This window comes from Staurois parvus, unplaced genomic scaffold (genome assembly GCF_062004578.1).
Source record: "Staurois parvus isolate SC_StPar_1 unplaced genomic scaffold, SC_StPar_1.0 ptg000395l, whole genome shotgun sequence".
NCBI classification, from domain to species: domain Eukaryota; kingdom Metazoa; phylum Chordata; class Amphibia; order Anura; family Ranidae; genus Staurois; species Staurois parvus.
Window position 1 is genome coordinate 3,488,446 of NW_028318191.1, and position 22,337 is coordinate 3,510,782.

Below are 22,337 nucleotides of genomic sequence, written 5' to 3' on the forward strand. Positions count from 1 at the left end.
TCACACTGATCTGTTGCGTTTTTTAAAATCCTGCTTGCTGCATTTTTGATGCAAGTTTGGTGCAGTAGGAAAACCACACCAAAAACACACTTCCCCATTGATATCAATGGAAAACCTGGCAAAACACAAAAAACGCACCTGCGTTGCATTTTTGGTGCCGTTTTTGAGTCACATGTCCTGTAAAAACACACAGCAAACACGGTAAAAACACTACTTGTGTTTTTGCCACAATTCAGTGTGAAAGTAACCTTACATTTGAAAAAAAAAGTTAACAAATCCTTAAGCTTAAATTGGTGTTAAACACAAAACCAAATGTAATATATTGCAGTTTAAGAATCATTAAATGTGATGGTTGCATTAGTATTTTTTTAGGCTTTTCTATAGGCTCCTAGGTAATTAGCACATGGGGTCACATCTGGACAGAATTGTCAGTTTGGGGGAGAGGAGTGTTAGATGTTCTAGCAAATTTAAATACAGTAACAAAATTGATGCTGATACTTTATAATCTGTTACAGCAAACCATTTTTTTACTTTTGGGATAAAGGTTTTACATAAATAAATAAAAGTTGCTCATTTTAAGTTAAATGGTCTGTCTCATCCCTCTAACTGAAAGAGAGCTTTTCTGTTGAAAAACAACAGACTTACTGGCCAGATCATCAGATGAAAATAGAAGAAACAAGGTCTAATAAAAGGAAACTAATGCAGCCATCACATCTAAGAACTGTTAAGTTGCAATATAATAAACATTTGCTTTTGGGTTTAATACTACTTTAATGTATGAAAATTTCTGGAAAAAAATGCCTCAATAAAAAAGGAAGAAGCATGCTGACTGTTAAAAGCAGTACAGATTTAGTTGACATTTTCATGCATGAAGCACATCATGACAACCTTTTAATTTTTTTTTTTTTAATAATATGAGCATCTGTCCCATTGTACTGAGTGCACATTTATCGGTCTCTATCAAAGGCTTATTGTGTGTGATGCCAAAGTCCACCTTTCATCTACATGAGCATAGTTCAGGTTGCAGTTATTAAAGGTGATATTTGAAGACTGCTGAGTGTTATAAATGGTTCTGTGTAATTTACGCAAAAACTAATCTGTACATATCTGCATCACTATCTGCTTACTGTGTGTGATACAGAAAATAAGCAGTAGTAGACAACAGCATTTCCAGAATGTGCCAACCAACTGGCCATTGTTTTGGTAACAATGTTCATAATAACTATGCATCCCTAAATCATTTTCAAAAGTCAGCTAATTTTTATTCATAGTGGGTATATACAATTTAAAGTGGTTCTAAAGGCTAAAGGGTTTTTTACCTTTACCATTTTATGCATGAAGGTAAAAAACCTTCACTTGCAGCTTCTCTCTTAGTCCCCGGGCTCCCCTTCCCGTAATAATTACCTGAACCCAATCATGATCCAGCACTGTGCCTCAGTCTCTCAGGTATCTCCTTCCTCTTTGGCTGAAACACAGCAGCGGGAGCAATTGGCTGGATAAAGGATATCTGTTTTCTGTCATGTAGCCCCCCTTTTACCCTTCAGCCTGCCATGGCCACCACATAACTTGCACCATAAGCCAGGACTTTAGGAGAGAAGATCATTGAACAACCTAAAGCCTGGCCAGGACTTTGGGGGAGAAGATTTTGAAGTATGAAAACTCAAAATGCAGCCACCCCTTTGGGACAAATAGGCCCTGTGCGCAAGAAAAAAAAACTCTGGGCTGTAAAAGAATAGCTTTTCTGGCAGTCTCTTCAAAAGTCACTGCTTTGCTGCTACTGCAGGTATTTTGACACTAAGTGTGTTGAATATCTGCTCTCCCCACCATATGCTGTGGTTCCTCCTGCCAGCTCCTATGTATTGTGATGTATGAGCTGGTGGGAGGAATTGTAGGAGAACGTATTCAACACAGTGATATTAGAAGATACAGGCCACAGGAAAAGTAACTGTGCATGACATTCTTTTACAGTCCAGTCTTTTACAAGTGACCCGGTGACACCTTCAGCCTTCTAGTTGTCTCAGCATTGTTTTTTCCTTGGACATGCGCTTCTTTTGTCAGTACAGAACTAACAGTGCTCCTACAGATATGTTTATGGCTGTGTTTGACTAAAATTATGTATTTTGTGGGTACAAGGACAGTGGCAAATGAGTGCAACATGAACTATGGGTAGACTTCGATTCTATTTAAAGTGGAACTTTAGGTTAACAATTAAAAATTGGCAAACAGGCAGGAATTTTAATGCAGAAGAAACATGCTTTGTCTCTTCTGCATTAAAGCTACTTACTTGCCTGTCCACCCCTGTACAATGAGCTGTGCAGGCACAGCTCACTGTACAAATTTGGCAATGCTGAATTTAATGGAGCTCCCGCGTATTCACAGGAGACGTCACCCCCTGCCCAGCCAATGACATCGGCTGGAGATTGGGACCCGGAAGCCGCCCTCCTGAAGAGGTCAGCGGCTGGGCGGGGAGCTCTGTGAAGGCACTTCGCTGAATCAGAGGTGAATATACATTATATTGGCAAAAGTATTGGGATGTCTTCCTTTACACGCACATGGATTTTAATGGCATCCCAGTCTTAGCCTGTAGGGTTCAATATTGAGTTGGCCCACCCTTTTCAGTTACAACCGCTTCAGCTCTTTTGGGAAGGCAATCCGCAAGGTTTAGGAGTGTGTCTATGGGAATATTTGACCATTCTTCCAGAAGCGCATTTGTGAGGTCAGGCACTGATGTCGGATGAGAATGCACTAATTCATCCCAAAGGTGTTCTATCAGGTTGAGGTCAGGACTTTGTGCAGGCCAGTTAAGGTCCTACACCACAAACTCGTTTATCCATGTCTTTATGGATCTTGCTTTGTGCACTGGTGTGCATGTTGGAACAGGAAGGGGCCATCCCCAAAGTGTTCCCACAAAGTTGGGAGCATGAAAATGTCCAAAATGTCTTGGTATGCTGACACCTTAAGAGTTCCCTTCACTGGAACTAAGGGGCCAAGCCCAATTTCTGAAAAACAACCCTGCTGTCAGGGAAAGAGATGAGGAAGTCCTGGCAAATGCAGCAATGCCCAATATGGCCACGCTAATTCGCGCACAAATGTGCGCATATGCATAGGTGCACAGCATGCAATCACGCATCTTTGTGCACGAAAACGCACCAGCACACGCAAGGTGCGATAATTTCTGACACTCAGTGGCCTTTATAAGGACTGCAGCTCCTCACAATAATTGCTAGACTGTCAGCCTCCTGTTCCCGTGTTCCTGTGTGTATTCTCCTGCTGATTATCTGTTACCGACCCGGCTTGACCCTGACCTGCTTTGGTGGTTCTCGTGGCTCTCTACCTCGGCTTGTCTCTCGGATCTGCTCCTGTTTACTCCTGGTCGATTACCAGTGTATGACCTTGGCTTGATCCTGACCTTGCTCTTGCCTGATGTTCTGTGTTTAACCCTGGCTCTGGCTTCTGAGTTTGCTTCCTGCTTTGCCCATCCACCTGGCTCCACTAGTCCTCTGGAGAACCCCCTCCTGCATCTGGTCCACCCATGGGTATCGTCTCATCAGGCATCACCAAGCATCCGTACCATTGGCAACCCATGCTTGGGCACTGCACCTTCTGTTAACACCTTCAGGGGTACATTGCACTCAGCAGTATGGGGAGCCCTCTATTCACCTCAGTCTCCGGTCAGGTACATGACACCGCACCATAATCCCCCCTTCACCAAACTTTGCTCTTCGCTCTTGTGCACTTCGCACAATGCAGTCAGGCAAGTACCGTTCTCCTGGAAACCGCCAAACCCAGACATCCATCGGATTGCCAGGCAGAGAAGCATGATTCATCACTCCAGAGAACACGTCTCCACTGCTTTAGAGTTCAGTGGCGGCGTGCTTTACACCACTGCATCCAAACCTTTGCATTGCACTTGGTGATGTAAGGTTTGGATGCAGCTGCTCAGTCATGGAAACCCATTCCATGAAGTTCTCTACTCAATGTTGTTGTGCTCATCTGAAGCCCACATGAAGTTTGGAGGTCTTTAGCTATTGACTCTGCAGACAGTTGGCGACTTCTGTGCACTATGCGCTTCAGCATGCGCTGACCCCAGCTATGTCATTTTCTGTTGCCTACCACTTTGTGGCTGATTTGCTGTTATTCCCAGTTGCTTACACTTTGTTATAATACCACTAACAGTTGACTGTGGAATATTTAGAGCGACCTATTCTTTCACAAATGTCTGCGTGCCTGAATCCAATGATTTGGAGCGGTATCCCAATACTTTTGGCACTATAATCTTCAAATATATTAATAGCAAAAAGGCAAGGTCTGAGCATGTAGGCCCTTTACAAAATAATCTAGAGTGGGTTACAGGGGACAAAGAGAAGGCAAATGTATTAAATACCTTCTTCAGCTCTGTGTATACAAAGGAGCATGGGGGAGCTCTTGTCCATAATGGGCATGGTACTGACACAGCTCCAGATGATCCACATTGGCTTACAATTGATATGATCCAAAAATATTTAGACAGAATAAAAGGTGAATAAAGCGCCTAGACCAGATGACACACACCTATGGGTCCTTTAAGAGTTTCTAATTTTTAGGGACTCTAATGACTGCCATAGTACCACTGGATTGGCATAAGACCAATGCGGTGCCGATTTTTAAAAAGGGGTCAAAATCGTTACCATGTAATTATAGACCTGTTAGTTTAACTTCTATAGTTGGGAAGCTACTGGAGAGTTTAATAAAAGACCACAGACGAGTTATTGCTGGAAAAAAAATATTTTAAGCAACAGACAGCATGGATTCATGAAAGACAGAAGTTGTCAAACAAATCTGATTTTTTTTTTCTGAAAAGGTTATCAAAACTTTGGACAGAGGGGTGGCGGTGGACGTGGTATACTTGGATTTTGCAAAAGCGTTTGACACAGTTCCCCACACACAGCTAATGTGTAAGGTAAAGTCTACAGGCTTGGAAAAATCTGTATGTAAATGACCTCATCTGGAATATGCAGTTCAATTTTGGGCACCAATTCACAAAAAGAACATTGGGGAACTGGAGAAAGTACAGAGAAGGGCAACCAAACTGATAAGAGGCATGGAGGAGATCAACTATGAGGAAAGATTAGAGGAACTGAATTTATTCTCTCTTGAGAAGGAGATTAAGGGGGGATATGATCAACAAGTATAAATACATTAGTGGTTCACATAGTGAACTCGGTGTAGAGTTATTCATCCTGAGGTCATCACAGAGGACAAGGGGGCAATCTTTACATCTGAAGGAAAAGAAAGTAATCTCCAAACAGGGAAAGGTTTCTTCACAGTAAGAGCTGTGAAAATGTGGAATACACTCTCTCATGAGTTGATTCTGGCCAGCTCAGTGGGTTGCTTTAAAATAGGCCTGGATTCTTTCTTGGATACACAGAATATACCTGGTTACTAACATTTAAAGGTAAAGTTGATCCAAGGAATATCAGATTGCCTCTCTGGGGATCATGAAGGAATTTTTTTCCCCTGCAGAAGCAAATTGGATCATGCTTTACTGGTTTTTTGTGCCTTCCTCTGTGTCAACTGTGGGTGTAGGATTATAACTTTTTTTTTTTTTTATGGTTGAACTGGGTGTCTTTTTTCAGCCAGACTAACTATGTAACTAGGTAACTATATATAGTACATCTTCTGTACCTTCAGCAGCTCAGGGATGACCTGATGCTCTAGATTTGTTCCTCATTGGGCCCAGAGTCCCAATCTGCCCCTGAATCAAGGCCACCTAAATGTTGTGTCTAGTAATTCTGGACACGTTGGGGCTGACTTGCTAAAAAAGCAGAGCATGCTCACTTTGCAAATGTAATTTTTACTTTCTAAATAAAAATAAAATAATATATATATATATATTATACAATTGCTACACAAGCCATACTGTATTTGAATGTTACTACATTTACCTTTCCTTTTCAGTCTGCAGTGCTGTAATATTCTGTAAAATTCAATGCAACATGGCAACCTAGATGCATTCCATACGACCCCAGAAATGTATTTCCTGCTTCGGTGATAACAGAAGTCTGCATTAAGATAAGTCAGATTTTAGGCATCCTTTGCAACAAGAAATTACTTTTGTTAACATATTCCCAAAAGATAATCATGTCTAAAGGGATGCTAACACTGCCATTTCCTCATAAGAAACTCTGCAAATGTATCAGCAGATTAATAATGAAAAAGTCACTCTCATTCAGATTCACTCTGTGGACCACAAACAGCTTTTTCATCAGTGCAGAAATAGGTAGTTTGTTAAAATCCTGCAATGTACATACATCCGCTACAGGAGATTGTTTTTTCTCAACAAAATTGGAGTTGCTCTTTAACAAATGAACTGGAATCCTTGATCACATGCAAGGAAATTTTTTTTGTTGTTTTTTTTTAAATAAAACACTGGATTTTTACTTGCTTGTTTGGATGAACAAAGTCAGCTTCACTTCAGTCACTAAGCTTAGTGAAAATTCACTTTGCTATGTAAACAGCCTATACTCCTTCAGTAAATGAACTCAAGGGTGCCAAACACAGGAACTTTGTAATAGACCCTACCACACAGAAAATGGAATTTATGTAAGAAACAATATAGCACTATTATTTTAAGGATTCTGATATTCAGCATTAAATGCAAAAACTAGTGATTAATTCAAGCTTTCTTTCTAAAATCTTTTATTTTATGTTCTTAAGCAAATAACAGGCAATAAAATATGGTAATAAAGCCAAATCAATAAAGACATGAACCATCTTTAGACAGACATACAAATGAGAGCCTGTAATTTGTAGACATTTATTTTGCATGTATTTTAGAACATAAAAGTTCAAAATTTAAAGTGACTGAAAACAGGTAAACGTATATTCTGGCTTATGAAGTCTGGTTTCACAATTACAAGAACACCCACCAAATTCAACCACTTACATCAAAAAGTGCAGATTATATATTAATGGCAATGCAGAAGTATAATAAAGTGTTAACCGTTTCTCTATTTACATTCAAGATAGATGAGTGCCCGTTGCCAAGGCACTAACCAGTTCATCAAGCAATGTAGATTATTTCCAGTTGATATGGTTAAGGTTCAATTAAAAGAATGAGAAAAGTTGTTGTACACAAACAGCAGAATTATTTAGGACGACGATGGAACAGCAACATCCAACCAGTTCATTAAAAAACATTGATTACATACAGTAAATTAAATACAATGATATTGTTTAAATGTATAACACAGAATGTGCACCAACACCAGAAGAGCTGACGTTAAAGGGTCCATCCAAAAAAAAACCAAACAAACACAGTTATTGTTGGGATTCTCCCCCCCCCCCCCCAAATCTGGATTTCCAGCTGAAAACCACCTACCAAGAATGGCACTCTTCATATGCAGCAGTGGGAGCCTCACTCTATATGCTGCAGTCTCTAGAATTGAAAATAAATGAAAAATCAAGTAGAAGGGGATCCTTTTGCAAGATCTGTATAAGGTTAGGTTGGGAACCTGAGGCCAGATATTTCTCTGCTTGAGTTCTTCAGGCAAAATGAGAAAAAAAGTTTTTTAAAAAAAAAAAGATTTTAAAAAAGCAGCTACCCAGCTAGCAGCTACCCAAAACAGAAATTTCGTTTTTTTTAATGAACATATTATTCAAATGTATCATTTGTAATGAATGTTATTCATGTATGCACTAGCATTAAAAATTTCTATTATGCTGTTTTTTAATCATAAGGATATAAGGTATCTCATGTGAAATCGTCTGAAAATCAAATATCCCTGCTAAGTGTTTTTTTTTTCTTGCAAATCTTGCCTTATATTTTATCCCTTTAAAGACCCCAGAAGTAGAGAAAAATATGTATCGATCTGCCAGAAATGCATTGTTGTCGACAACACACAACATTTATGTGGACTGAGTGGTGTCAGCTCTATCCAATGTTTTTTGTGAAACAATTCAACCACGCCTACTATCCCACATCTACAATGTAAAAGTTAATCATTCAATAGTCCAAGAGAAGATCTAGGACTCTTCTTTAAGATAATATAGAAGTCTCCAGAGGACATAGAACAGTTTTATATTTCTGACAAGATAAACAGGTTTTGGCACATATTGAACAGAAATAACAAAATGCTTTAAATGGTGTAATAAACAGACCAAAATGAAACAAATAAGAGAATTGCATTGCTAGGGTGTTCATATACATAATAGGCAGTGAAATGGAGACATTCCCTTTCATTTTCTGTGCAGCACTGTTGGAGAAAAATAGGTGAGAAAGGGAAGGCCAATTTAGGCTTTAGTACCAAACTATATTTACCCATGCTAATGTCACCACTGTATGATGCCATTTGTCTGTTGGACACTTACTGTATGTATGACCTGAGAAATAATCAACAGCCCAGTAAGTGTATGTTCTGTAAAATGTGATATACTGCATGTGTATATTACACATCTATGCATTCATATGTACACCTAGATGTATATCTTCTTGTATAGATGTGTATGCACATATATATATATATATATATATATATATATATATATATCTCCCAATACATGCACAATAGGAAATATGTACACGTACACGCTCCAACTTGTTTTACAATACACAGGGGTTGATTTACTAAACACAAATAGACTGTGCACTTTGCAAGTGCAATTACAGTACACAAGGGCATTTGCTCCAGAGTTTAGAAATTGAGGGGAAGCTCTGATGACTTCCATCATTCTATCATGTGCAAGAAAAAATGCTGTTTGTTTTCCTTGCATGTGATTGGGTATTCCTTGCAACATCATTTACTAAGCTCTTGGAGCTACTGCATTTGCAGGGTGTAACTGTGCTTGAAAAGTGCACAGTCTATTTGCCTTTAGCACTGTGATAACATTCAGGTCTGCACTTAGAAAGGTTTTCACCCCCTGCTCAGAAACAAGTTGGCAAAGACCTGTAAATCTGTGTGTCCGATCGCTGCAGATAGACTCTTGGTACACGCAGGGCAGGGCAGGGCAGGGCAGTCTTTTCACATCCTATTGAGGACCACAGTCTTTATTTCACTTGTGGTACAACTGCATTAGCAATAGAAAACAGGGAGGAGAATTAAAAGGAGAAAAACAAATGTTTGGCTGCAGCAATTCATCTGGACACTTTCCAATAAAAGATCAATAAGGTTTTATAAACAATAGTACTTCAGAGTAATGTCTATTGCTCATTCTTTGAGAATGCCAAGCTTTTTCAAGGCTTGTCGCCTATGCTCATCTGTGGATCCTTTTGGTGCAATCTTAACGCTTGTGACAGGCGCAGATTGACGAGATGGCCTTGAAAAAAATGAATGCTTCTCTGTGCTGTCTGCAGCTGCAGTACTGGGTTCTAGGTTTGCAAAGTCTTTCCCTGTACCAAGGGATGCTGGTCTTGGTCTGTTATTTCGCAAGAAATTTCCAGAAAATAGTGGCTTCTTAAAGAAAGAATTGCCTCCCTTTTCGATACTCGGAAGAGAATTACTAAGACCCACTCCAGATCGTTCCAAGGTATTTGACTTGATGCTTATTTGTCGCAGACCAGGGACTGAACCCTGAGGAAGACGCAAGTATGGTTCATCAGACGGTTCAAAATGAGTGCTGTGTCTATTGCTCTTATCAACAGGTGGCCTGTCTTTTCTGTCTTTTCCATCATTACGATTAAATTTAGGACTGTGTTGAGTAGCCAGCGGTTCTTTTGGAGGGGAAAAACTAGCCCTATTCCTAGGGCTGGTACTAATCATGTTAATATTTTCTAAAGAAACCGCTTTATTTTCTTGGGCTATGCTACCATGAAAATGTTCAACTATTTTAAAATGTTCAGATGCTTTGCCAAGCACAGGATTTTTTTCTGGTACTGCTTGAACGGGTGCTGTGCTTGTCTGCAACTTTACAGGATTTTTACTACTATCTTTACCCTGATTCAGAAAAGAGTCTGGGTTAAAGTAAGCTTCTCTGAATGCATGGTCGTGTTCACCTGTCAAATTTTCCTTTCTTTGAGGAACTGGATTCAGTTGTGGGGCATTTTCATGGCTTTCAGATTTTACATTCTTGGAATTATTATTTGCTTCATACACATCAGGTAAAGATAAAGTAGGCAGTTCATTTGGCTTTTCTTGGTTGTTGGTCTTCTCACTGTGTTTGGTCTTTACATCACTGGGTATGGGGCCATAACTCATAATATTGGTTTCTTTCTGATTCACTAGAGGAGTTCCACTTGCAGGCTGTCCAGCTTTCTCAGACAAGTTTGATTTCATGCTTAGCCTATTCCTAGCAAATGCTTCATTTTTTACATTCGGTACAACAAGAGGCTGTACTGGAATACTTTTTGATGAATCCATTTCCTCTTGTTGATTTGTTACAACACTTTTGCTTTTATCTTCGTTCTTCCCTGGTTTACTTCCACAAGGTGCTGCAGGATGGTCTGTTTTGGACAGTGGAACAGAATTATTTTCCTGAGAACTAAATTTCTTCTCCAAGCCTAGTTTTTGAAGTGCCTCATGCCTGGCTCGTTCTTGTTCTTTAGAATGGAGAAGATTTGTAACCCCAGATTCATTAGCTTTGTCTGTGCTCTTTTCATGTGCTGAAAATGTTCTTAATCTTTTCTGTGGGTCTAGATTTGGAGTATCTCCCCTGCTTGTTTTAATAATTATATGAGGTGGTAAAGCACGTGGCTTGGGTGCTGTAGGTGGACCCTGTTTAATGTGTGTCTCTGAAGGCTTTTCTATGGCTTGACTGAGGTTCTCCTGTTCACCTGGTAAGAATTTGTTTGGTGAAGACACCCTTGGGTATACAAGCGGTGGTAATTTTTGGTCAGATTGCTTTAATGTAGCTGGTGCTTCTTGATGTTCTGAAATTACGGCAGGTTTCAGTACTATTCTATCAAACCGGACTTCACGTGCATCTGTGGGATCAGTGACGGAATGTCGTTTGTCTACAATCTGGGGGTCTCTGAAAGCCTCAGGAGGTGGTAAAATTAAGAACTCTGATAGAGGAGATTCTCCTGTGTACTGCTGATTAATCATAAACTTCCTTTTGGGTTTCTCAGGACTTGGCTTTGGTTGGTCTTTTTGGAGACCTGCTAGTTTATTGTCAAATGGTTGCTTTGTACTGTCTTCTTTGGGAACTTGGACTCTTGGAAAACTGTGATGTCCCTGTAAAACTGTGTTTAAGCTAATAGCTGTATTTGTCCATTCTTCCTGTTTAGGCAGTGCTGCGACCTTCGGTGATATTTTCTCATTGCCTGTAAAAAGAAAAATTAGAACAAATTACTTTGACATAATTCTTTGGGTTAAAATTACTTATCAAGTGGATTCTATAGTGAATTAAATGTTGCTTTGATACCATCAAGATACTAGAAACATGCTTAGTTTATGTTTACTCTACAACAGAGGTATCTAAACCTCCTGGGCCACATTGAAAGAAGAATTGTCTTGGGCCACACATAAAATAACAACAATTAGGCCCCATTCACACTTCATGATTTTTAATCCCAGGCAGAATCCAGCCATGAGGCACTTACCTGGCTGGCACTAAGTTAGTGGGAGCCCCTGCATGTGCCACTGATGCTACTACAAACACAGCATCCCTGGCATCCCTCAAGACATGCCCAAGCCCTGTGTGTCTGTGCTGGCCACTGCCCTTGGTGCTATTAAAAAAAAAACAAAAAAAACACAGCATCCCTGGCAACCCTCTAGACATGCCCTGGCCACATTCATAGCCATAAGTTTTGTGTTGGGCAGCATATGGCCCGCGGGCTGGATACCCCTGCTCTACACAGTCCAGTAAAGAATGAATCTTATCAATTACACATTTTTTCCTATTGTTATTTTTAATAGGATTGCAGGCATTTAAACATGAGTGTTTACTAATTTCTCACTCATGCCAGTAAAAATTACTAATTTCTAGGTCTCACATGAAGCATGAAAGGCACTTATAATTTATACTAGATTTGAGGCCACTACATTTTAATTATCCCAAATAGGGTTCATCAGTTGCTGCACGTATAAAATGATAGTTTCTGTGCATTCCTAACAAACCTTTAGATACTTAATTAGAAGTCAGCCAAAAGCTGGCTTCAACCCTATGCATTTTTTACTGCTTTTGGGCATGCGTCGATGCGTGCTGCCATTTCTATGATCAGGCTCTTTAACATGCCATGACACATCAAAAAAACGACATGAACTTTTTCACCAAATGCACATCAATGCATTGCACAAAAAGCAACAATTAGCAAAGTGCTGTAAAGATTTAACTGCCTATAGAGATTTCCTCTTCCTGTTTTGTCTGATACATGTCAAATGACCAAGCAGTAAGAGAGAAGAAAACTTTTGGCAAACTTTCAATCCAAAATAAAGCTACACTGCAAAACAAAAAATGTATTATACATAAAATACCTCTATAAATGAAATCTTTTGGCATAGAAAAAAAAAACTGCTTGGATAATGGCATTGTAGCATGAGTTAGAGCATGGAGTGCCGGCACGGGACCCGAGAAGAGGAGGATCGGGTCTGTTCTGTGCAAAACTATTGCAGAGAACAGGTAAGCATAACGTGTTTGTGATTAAAAAGAAAGAAAGAAAGAAAAGAAGCAAATATTATATTGCAGCTTACCAATTCTGGGATGTGATGGCTGCATTAGTTTAGTTTTAAGGCTTTTTCCCTTCTATCTGGTGTAGAAAATACATATAACTGTAAACAAACAAGCATAGTATAATAATAATTTGTGTGAAACAGGTTATATACTATATTCGTTTGTTTATGGTTATATGTATTTTATACATTGTTATTTTCTTTTATGTTTATCTTGTATCTACATACCCTCCTTGTCCTGATGAAGGTATCTTATTGCAAAATGCATTCACAGATCTGGATTTGGAGAAACATGCCTGCCTATGTGCATTGAATACTACACATAAGTATGCATAGCAGTTAGGCTAGCTAATACACTAATTCAGTAGAGAGTATACTGTATGTATGTTTTATCCTTCCAGGATATACATTTCTGGATATATGCTTTTCCCCTTTTAATACGTGTCATTGTATTTTATTAACCACTTGCCCTCCAGAGGATTTACCCCCCCTTCCTGACCAGGCGATTTTTTGCGCCACGGCGCTGCATTACTTTAACTGACAATTGCGCAGTCATGCAATGCTGCACCCAAATGAAATTTACATATTGTCCCACGAATAGAGCTATCTTTCAGTGGTAATTGATTGTCTGCATGGTTTTTATTTTTTACACTGTAAAAAAGATCGACAATTTTGAGAAAAAATGATATTTTTTACTTTTTATTATTTTTATAATATTTTTACATTTTACTACATGTCCAGTAAAAAAAAAAAAAAATCAAATTTCATCATAAATGTAGGTCAAAATGTATTCTGCAACATGTCTTTGAAAAAAAAAAAATCCCAATAAGTGTAAATTAATTTGTTTATGTTAAAGTTATAGCATTTACAAATGGTAGTATATATACTGGGATTTTGTTTTTGTTTCCTACATTTTTACTAGTAATGGCAGCAATCAGTGACTTATAGCAGGACTGCAGGACTGCCACACACATTCTGACACTGGGGGAACTGACTTGATGTCACTGACATCCCCAGTGGCACCAATACAGTGATCAGTGCGAATAACAAGCACTGACACTAATGGCACTGGGCAGGAAGGGGTTAACATGTGGGGCGATCAAAGGGTTAACTGTGTGCCATTTTACATTGTGTGTTTTTGCTTCACTGTAAGCACACTGCTTTGTATGGCTCTGCTATGCACAGCTATGCAAAGCAGTGTGCAGGAGCTGACAGGGGAGAGAACTGTATTGTTTACAAACAGTTCTAACCCCCCCCCCATCGGAGATGCTCGGCAATCACTGGGTGCCAGCGAGTAATCACTGGCCCGGGACCCAGTGATTGACAACCGAGGCTGCGAATGGCTCAAACCCAATACCTGGAACTACAAAATCACGTGTGTATGTATATATATATATATATATATATATATATATATATATATATATATATATATACATATATATATATATATATATATACATACATACACACACACACACACACACACACACACGTGATTTTGCACACCCATCCCGCCCTGTAGCAGTACTTCTTCTTTTTCTCCCTTTTGATTATAAAAAGTGTAAGCTGCGGTTTGGCTTTAATTTGTCAATGTATCTATATCTGCTAATACAGAGCTCACTATTTCAAGTCCTGAGCAACTAGTCAGGCCTTAATAGTTACTCACCACCAGTTGCCCCACCCAACCCCGCCCCCAAACACACCCTCATAAATTATCTCACAAAATTACACTGTTAAAATGTTTTATTCAGAATAAAAAAGGTACAAAAATAAACATTAACAGCAGCAACAACTTTAACAATACTAACATAAAGCAATGTAAACATGAAAGGAAAATAAGTGCTTTACATCAATAGAGAAACAAAAAGACGCACAGTGCGGAGGTCAGCGGTGTGACGCAAGGAGAGGGGTACAGAGTGTAGAAAGGGAGGAGAGGAAAGGAAAGGAAGGCAGGAAAGAAAAGAAAGTAAGAAAGGAAAGGAAGAAGAAGGGAGGGAAGGGACAGAAGGGGAGGAAGGAGAGGAAGAAATGTCAGACTCACTGGCTCAGTCCGAAACATCACAAAGCTGCCAGCTGCTCTGTATACAATATTCCACTCACACATCCCCTTCAGAGAAGCTGCACAGACTAGAGTGTAGGCAGGCACAGGGGGAGGCAGAGTAGATCCAGTCTCTCTCCTCTCCTATTGGTGGGGGGAGGGGATGGGCACTGAGGAGCACATGGGGGGCCCAGAAAAAAAAAGGGAGATCCAATGGATGGTCAGGGATGACCGATGCAGTGGTGGGGGCAGTTACAAGCACCAATCTCCCTGTATGGCTTTCAATGAAGCAGTTGGAAGCTGTGTCTCCTCCTGTCCATCCCACGGCTTTCAGCTGCTTCACTGAAAGACATACAGGGAGATCGGTGTTGGTTACTGCCCCCCCCTTCGCCAAACCAATCAGCCACCCCTAGTCCTGGCCCTGCTCACCCCTATATTATTTCCACTGGCCAAATGCGAGCAGGCGAGTGCAAATGTTGAGGGCTGTGCTAATACAGTTAACAATACTCCCCCTGACTGACAATGCTGTTGCCTGTTGTGCTTCCTGTGCTTATTCCTCCTGAGTTGTATCTCACCAATAAAGGAGGGGTGTTACTAGCCAGATCACCAGGTGTAAACAGAGGGGAAAAATGCCAAAAGAAAAGAAAACGGATGCAGCCACCACATCTAATAACTGGTAAGCTGTACTATATTACATTTTTTGTTTTGGGTTTAATCTCACTTTAAGGATGATCGAAAAAATACCTCCCGCAAAAAGCATGTTTCTATGAAGCACATCTCTATATTTGTTTATGAAACCCAGTGTTCCAAGCAGCTTAGGACGTGCTGAAAATAGAAGGGAGGCTCCGACTTTGCATTAATTTGAAATGACTCACATGCTTATAGACGTATTAAATTATTCATAGCTGAGTATTTGGTCATACATTTCTGCAATTAATTGTTGCGTTTCTTATGTAAGATTAATTGTCACATACATTAAACATGACAAAAGTTTATCTCTTTCTCAGACGTCAGGTTGCACACAAAAAAAAAAAACAAATATCTCTTGTGATAAATTTTGAACACTAAATTAAATTCTTCTTCGGTTCATTACTCAGCTATATGAATCATGAGACTAGACACATACAACATTATCGTCTGCTTTCACCCATCTATCGTTACCAGAGAAAGAACACATTCAAACTTCTGCAAACTGAATTCCTTAGCACAAGCATGAAAACATAGTGTAGAAAACCACTGACAAAAGGGACTCGTGGACTTATAAAATTGGTTCTACAGTAATGCCAGTTTCACACTGCTGCACTGTGCTGCATATAATCTTGCTGTATAGAGGATGGGAGATTTTTCCCCAGAGTTCTGCTTTAAAAGTGGTTGAGGCCTCGGCTGTCCCCAGTCTCCCTCACCTCATTGGCTGGGACAGCAACAGGAGCGGTCAATCACAGCCAGTGAGCCAATGAGGAGAGAGCAGGGGGCAGGGCTGAAGCACAGCTCTGTAAGGCTAGGTTCACACCAATGCAGTTTGGGTTTGACCCGTTTCTGCATTGAATTTTGCGTTTTTGCACCTGCGTTTTTGATATGTTTTGCATTTTCTCTTGTTGCTAGGCAGATTTAAAATGCAAAATGCATCAAAAATGTGGCAAAAATGCACTACGTGCTTTTCTGCAGCATTTGCATTGAAGTTTATAGAACCAAAAAAGGAACATTTTTGCATTCAAGAAGTCCCTGACCCTTTCCAAAAAACGCACAGGGTGAAAACATGGATGTGAATGTGTCCCATAGGAAATCATGCTAAATGGACTTTAGTGCATTCCTGCAAAACGCAAAACATTGCGGAAAACACTTAGGTGTGAACCTAGGATTGACGCTTAGAGCAGGGCTTGGGAGCAAGCACTTACCAGTGCCCTCATAGCAAGCAGCTTGCTATTGGGCGCACTGGTCAAAGGGGAGGAGCCAAGAATAAGAGGTTCTGGGTTGCTCTGTAGAACACCATTGTACAGAGTGAGAAAGTATGACAGGTTTGTTATAAAAAAAACGATCTTTAATATCAATTTAAAGTCTAAATCCACAAAACTAACAATGGAGTGTAAAACATAGAAACTCACACCTTAAACTGTATGCTTTACTTCACTTGTAGACTGCACGTGAGGAACTCAAAATTTTTACTAAAGTCGAAACATACTAAATCCACAGCTAATCTCTCAGTCCCAGTTTTGATTCACTTCTAGGTCTAGGAGCTTGTCAAAAACCTCCTATTAAAGTGTTACTAAATCACAACAGTAAAGTCAGTCTGTAATTGCAGTAAAGCATGCTTGATTTACTCACTGTGGAACCCAAGAGGTTAATTCTCTGTATTGCATAAAAATACTGTTTGACCCTGACTTCTCGGATCCTCCCCTTCTTCCAGTGTCCCCCCTCTTATCTCCTGATAAGACATATCATGTGGAGACACTCTGCACGTGCTCAGTTTTGTGTGTATTGCTAGAGAGGTTTTTTTTTTATCTTGGGAGAGTGCATGTGATCAGCACAGGGCCAATCAACACTGTCCAGACAGAGATAAGGGGTTCTGCATCCTCCTAGAGCAGAAAGAAAACTCCTCCTACAAGCTTTAACATGTGCTCTGCTGAACACTGATAATCACAAGACTGCACTAACTCCTGATGAGAAAAAGGTATTTAGCAGTTTATATTTACTAAAATAATTGAATTTCCATGTTCTGTGTACTGTGGATATAGTGAATGCAGGATCCTGGGTTTAGTAACATTTTAACTGTATCAGATCTATAGTGCATTGTAACACACAAAAATATATGCTATGTGCATTACCTGCATTTAAAAATGCTGCAGGACCTATATTTTGTGCATTTACAGGGCATTAGTATTGAATACAACACCCCCCCCCGCATGCAAAAATGCGTGTTGTAGGCACTGTTTCTGTGTTTAGTTATCTTATTTAAAAAAAAACATAGGATTTTTGTATGCGTCACAAAACAAACCTCACTTTTCATACTTTCCATAAATCAGCCATTGTGTTTTCACCTAACCCTGGATTCACTTAAGCAAAATACTTCCAATACTTCCATGTGAATGCTGCATATGCTTTTTGCATGTGTGTTAGGAAGGAGGTGAACAAACCCATTGTCTGAGGGGCACAATGTAGCTGGACTAGAAGGCAAAAAGTTACAAATCTGGCTCTGCTCAGTGGTCACTTTGTCCGGTTTATAACAAGTCTTTGCTTTTTAAAATAAAGAATGGGCTTTATTACGGAGGGGGGGTATTTTGGGGCTTTCATTACATTTGGGGTATATTATTTTTTAATGGGTTTATAGGATCTTTTAGGTTTGCGATGCTCAAAGCTGAACTTAAAGATATTGATCACTGGTCATCCGCACTCTCTAATCTTCCAACTAGGTCCACTGAAAAGCATGTTTACTGCCCTGCATAAAGCATAGCACCCCAGGTCAAAGAAAACAGGCAAGTGGTGATCTTTTTTGGTCAGCAATACAGTGAACGCTGTATGGTTTGTTTGAAAGAAATTAAAAATTTGTAAAAATGTGCGCACCTAGCCCTACCTCACAATATACCACACAGATTCACTACATTACCATTTTTATACCCTTGTATGCAGTATTAATGAAAGTTAGACATGAACCTGGTTAGTCCTTTTCTCTGTGGTTGCAAATTGCACCTGTCCAGTTTTACACTACGATCTCCTAATTTTTCAATAGGAATATCTGCTTGTATTCTGTGGCTAGTACATTTAAGTCCAGTTTTGCTCATCGAAAATTACCTGCTGACAGCCAATTTAATATTGCTGTATCATCTGTGTTATGTAGTTCTTTTTTTAATAGGTCTAATATCTGTGACTGAGCCACTGGACAATTTTACACTGCTTTATTGTCTCCATTCTCTTATTTCTTCAATGAAAAAGCCTGCCTATACTTTGTTACTCTAGTACATTTGTGCCTTTTCTTGCTCACATAAAAACTGTTCTGCTGCTGGCTAATTTTGCACTTCTTAATGAGTGCTTGCGGAGCTCTACCCCCTTAGGAGTCACCAAAGATTTGGGTCCCCCTATATTCCTGCACATCCAGACAACACGCATTTTCCACATCAACTTGCATCCGGGAGACAGTAACCAGTCCTTGAGCTTGTTTTGAAGTTTTAGTAGGAGATTTAGAATTTGGATAGGGTTAGGGGTGTATGGGATGCCCAGTGGAACTTTGAAACCGAGGACAACTTCCTGGAACTATATACAAGTTTTTCACTGCAAAATCCTCTTCTTGGAGAGCTAGCCGGTGTCTCCAGTTGTACCACACCAGATCCCAGATTAATCATTCTCTCATCCAGCTATCTGAGGGAAATCCCTGAGCAGGGGAATCAGTGCCTGCCACGGTAAAGTAAGACAGTCCCGGGTAGTTAATCTTGTTTCCCACCAGAGTGTTCCTTCCCCTATCTGGCCCAGGGGGTGCAGGTCTACTTACTTAGTCCTTCTCCTGTGCTGCTGGTGGGTTGGTGGCCGCTACCAGGCCTTCTAACTGGGCCACTCCTTCCCTGCCACATAGGTGGTCCTCTCTCAGGGGGCCAGTGAAGTTCCAAGATTTCCTTCTTCCAAGGTTCCTGCTTTGAGGTTAGCCACTTCACCTCTGGGCCCCTCCCAGGCTTCTGCTATCCAGCCTCATTTCCTCTCCATCTTCTACTCAAACTCCTCTGCTGCTAAGCAGGCTCAGTAACTCTTAAAGGCTGTCCAGGCTCCTTGCCAAGCCTCCTGTTGGGGATTGGCCAGGATCTTCTAAGAGTACAGACCATCCACTCCTCACCTCCACTCACTGCTTCTAGATCTTTCTCCAAAGTTCTAGAGCAGGGGGAAGTCCCAGAGATCTGGTCTACAGAGACTCACAGCTCTGTCTGCAATTTGACCCTACTAGCTATCACACGCAGACTGCTATTCAGCCCTCCTAGCTAACAATTAGAGTCTAGATCCCCCTAGCTGACTAGGAGGGTGCTACACTTGATAGAAACTGGCCAGTGAAACCATGGACAGCATGAGAGAACTAATAACTAATAAAACACAATGCATTCCAATTAAAGTCCATATTCCCCATGCTTATATTTTCCAATACCAGTGTTCCCTATTTTAAGCTATTCCAATCAAATTGTGCTTGGTGTTCCCTCCCCTATGCACTCCTCACTCACCAGACGAGGTGGACTCCTAGCTTTATTTGGCTTCAGAGTCAGGAAACACTTTTCTCTAGTGGGGTGTGCTCACGGATGTTTCCAGGATTCCATCATATAGAATACCAGATCCACAGTTGTAATAAGAAAGGTTTAACTTGCCAATGAATTCCATTTGTCATCAAATGTGTACCAAAGGGAAGCAGAAGAAACTCTAATAGTGTTATTTTGTCATACTATTTATTATCTCTCATAAAAAAAAAATATTACATTTACATTTCATAAAACACAAAATTGCCTTGTACACAGGTGATGCAGTATCCTGAAATGGCACCGGAGCGCCGCCGATTTGCGTGCGCTCCACCTCACCAGATCTGACATCACTCCAGTCGACTGTAAACTGAAATGTGTGTCAATACGTTTCACCCTCCTACAGCTCTGTGAAAACGCCTTGTAGGAGGGTGAAATGTGTTGGTGCAAATTCCAGTTTACAGTTGATGCAATTTCTGGTTGATTGGCGTGATGTCACTTCCGGTGAGTGGAGCGCACGCAAATCGGTGGCACTCTGGATCCATTTTAGGATACTGCATCACCTATATACAAGACAATTTATTTTTTATGAAATGTGAGTGTAATATATTTTTTAATTAGAGATAATAAATGGTATGACAATATTACACTATTAGAGTTACACAGGCGCTGACTTAAGAGTGTTTGATTGCCAGTCTCCCAATCTCCTGAAGGTATCAGTATAACCCAAATGTCTAAGAATTACTAAACGCCTGTGGCCCTCAATGAACAATCAAGAAAAAAGGTCTTAGCCATAGATACCCTTTCATGACTGTCAGATGTCCCCTGCTATCCTGATGAACCATCTTGGTAATAAAACGCAGCACTAACTGCTGTCTATGGAACCACTTTGATGTCAATTACAAAGCTGAGTTTTGCCACACTTGATATGAACTTGGCTTTAGATATACCCAGGGGTGGACTGACCATTTGGAAACTCTGGCACTGCCCGAGGGCCCGGGGTCAGTAGGGGGCCCCATGAGATGCCCCTGGTACCTTTTTCATAGGATTTTTTGAGTTTGGGCAGGGACACAGGGGCCCCATGATCCCCTATTGCCCGGGGGCCCCATGAGTTGTCAGTCCGCCCCAGGATTTACCCTAACTTGCATGCAGCAGAGTCTCCTTTATAATGGCAGCTTGGCACCAATGCAGGAGGACATGCGTACAAGGAAATGCCGCTACATGCCAGTGCATGCTGGATATTAGCCAAAGCTCGTCTTTGTGCTGGTACATGTGCACAAGCATTAGCTGCACAAGAATGATCACTAGGTGCATGAGAATGGGCATTAGCTACATGAGAATTGGCATCATCTGTACTAGTTTCCTGACACTTACATGCATATCCACCATCGCCCAGCAGACTACTTAAACATGAACTCTGTACAAGCTCTTTGTTGAATGGACTTCAGTCTGGCGCCTGTGTTCCTGATCTTGCTCAATGTGATTCTGTGACTGACCCGGCTTCCTCCCTGACCTCACTTTCAGATTACCCTTCTCTGCTTTGTTCACTGTATCTCCACTACCAGCCTTTTCCTGGATTACTGGCTATACTCCTGTCTAGCAAATTTGTATCTCACTGCCTGCACGTTGTCAACCTTTGCCTGTATCTGACTCTGATCCTGCCTATTACTCGGTGCCTTCCAGCTCTGCTACTACTAGACCAGGCTTGCAACCCGACTCCGCCTTTAACTCAACTCTCAACTTGGCACATCTTCATTGTACTATCAGCTGTACTCCTGCTCACTTGATACCAGTGCCCTCAGGTTCCAGTCCACGGTATTGGCACCCTGGCACATGAGACAGGCCCTTGCAGACCCTGTCTCAACTTGCAGGGGTGCTTAGGCAGGAACTGTGCAAGTGGTCACCCTTGTCATCCCAGGGTCCACATACAGGTATGTAACACCGAATATTGGACACCTGGTGGAAAACAAGGCAGTTTGCCAGTTGAACTATATAAATTGCAAGGACTTTAGCAAACTTTTTTTGCAAACTGATACCTTTCTCTGTTCTGAAGAAAATGTTTGTTCTCCATGTCTTTTCTTAGACTGATAAAAAAATCAGTGAGAAAATCGTCCAGGTCTGCATCCCTTCTTTTTTTTTTTTGGTAGAAAAATTGCTGATGGTTATATGCACACATCTTGTTGTGGTAGAGTATGGTCCTTTATGTGCCTTCTGCAATCAGATGGATGCTTGTGTTTTCAATCAAACATTTGCTTATTTTTTCTCCAAAGAACGATATTGGCAGCATAGTTCCTAGGATAAGCAGGGGGCTCATATTTATCTGGACAATTAATTTGTTGGAAATATATATTTATGTACTGCAGTTTGATGTATATTGTATAATTATGATTGACTAATGTTGTATTTTTGATACAATTGTAGACTGTATTGCGGATTGCCTTTTTTTTTCTTCCTCTGAGGAAGCCTAGGTTGGGCGAAACATGTTGGGAAGTACTGTTTGTGCACCGCAGG

General features: G+C 40.5%; 1 protein-coding gene across 1 annotated transcript in view; it reads right to left on the reverse strand.

Annotated features, from left to right (window-relative positions):
- Window positions 1-6,661: 6,661 nt before the first annotated feature.
- Window positions 6,662-22,337, reverse strand: part of CUNH1orf116 (chromosome unknown C1orf116 homolog) — a 98,192-nt gene continuing 82,516 nt past the window's right edge. The window contains exon 4 of the mRNA XM_089686371.1: window positions 6,662-11,236. Coding sequence (XP_089542497.1) covers window positions 9,186-11,236 — 2,051 coding nt within the window. The 3' untranslated portion in view covers window positions 6,662-9,185. The remainder of the gene's footprint in view (window positions 11,237-22,337) is intronic.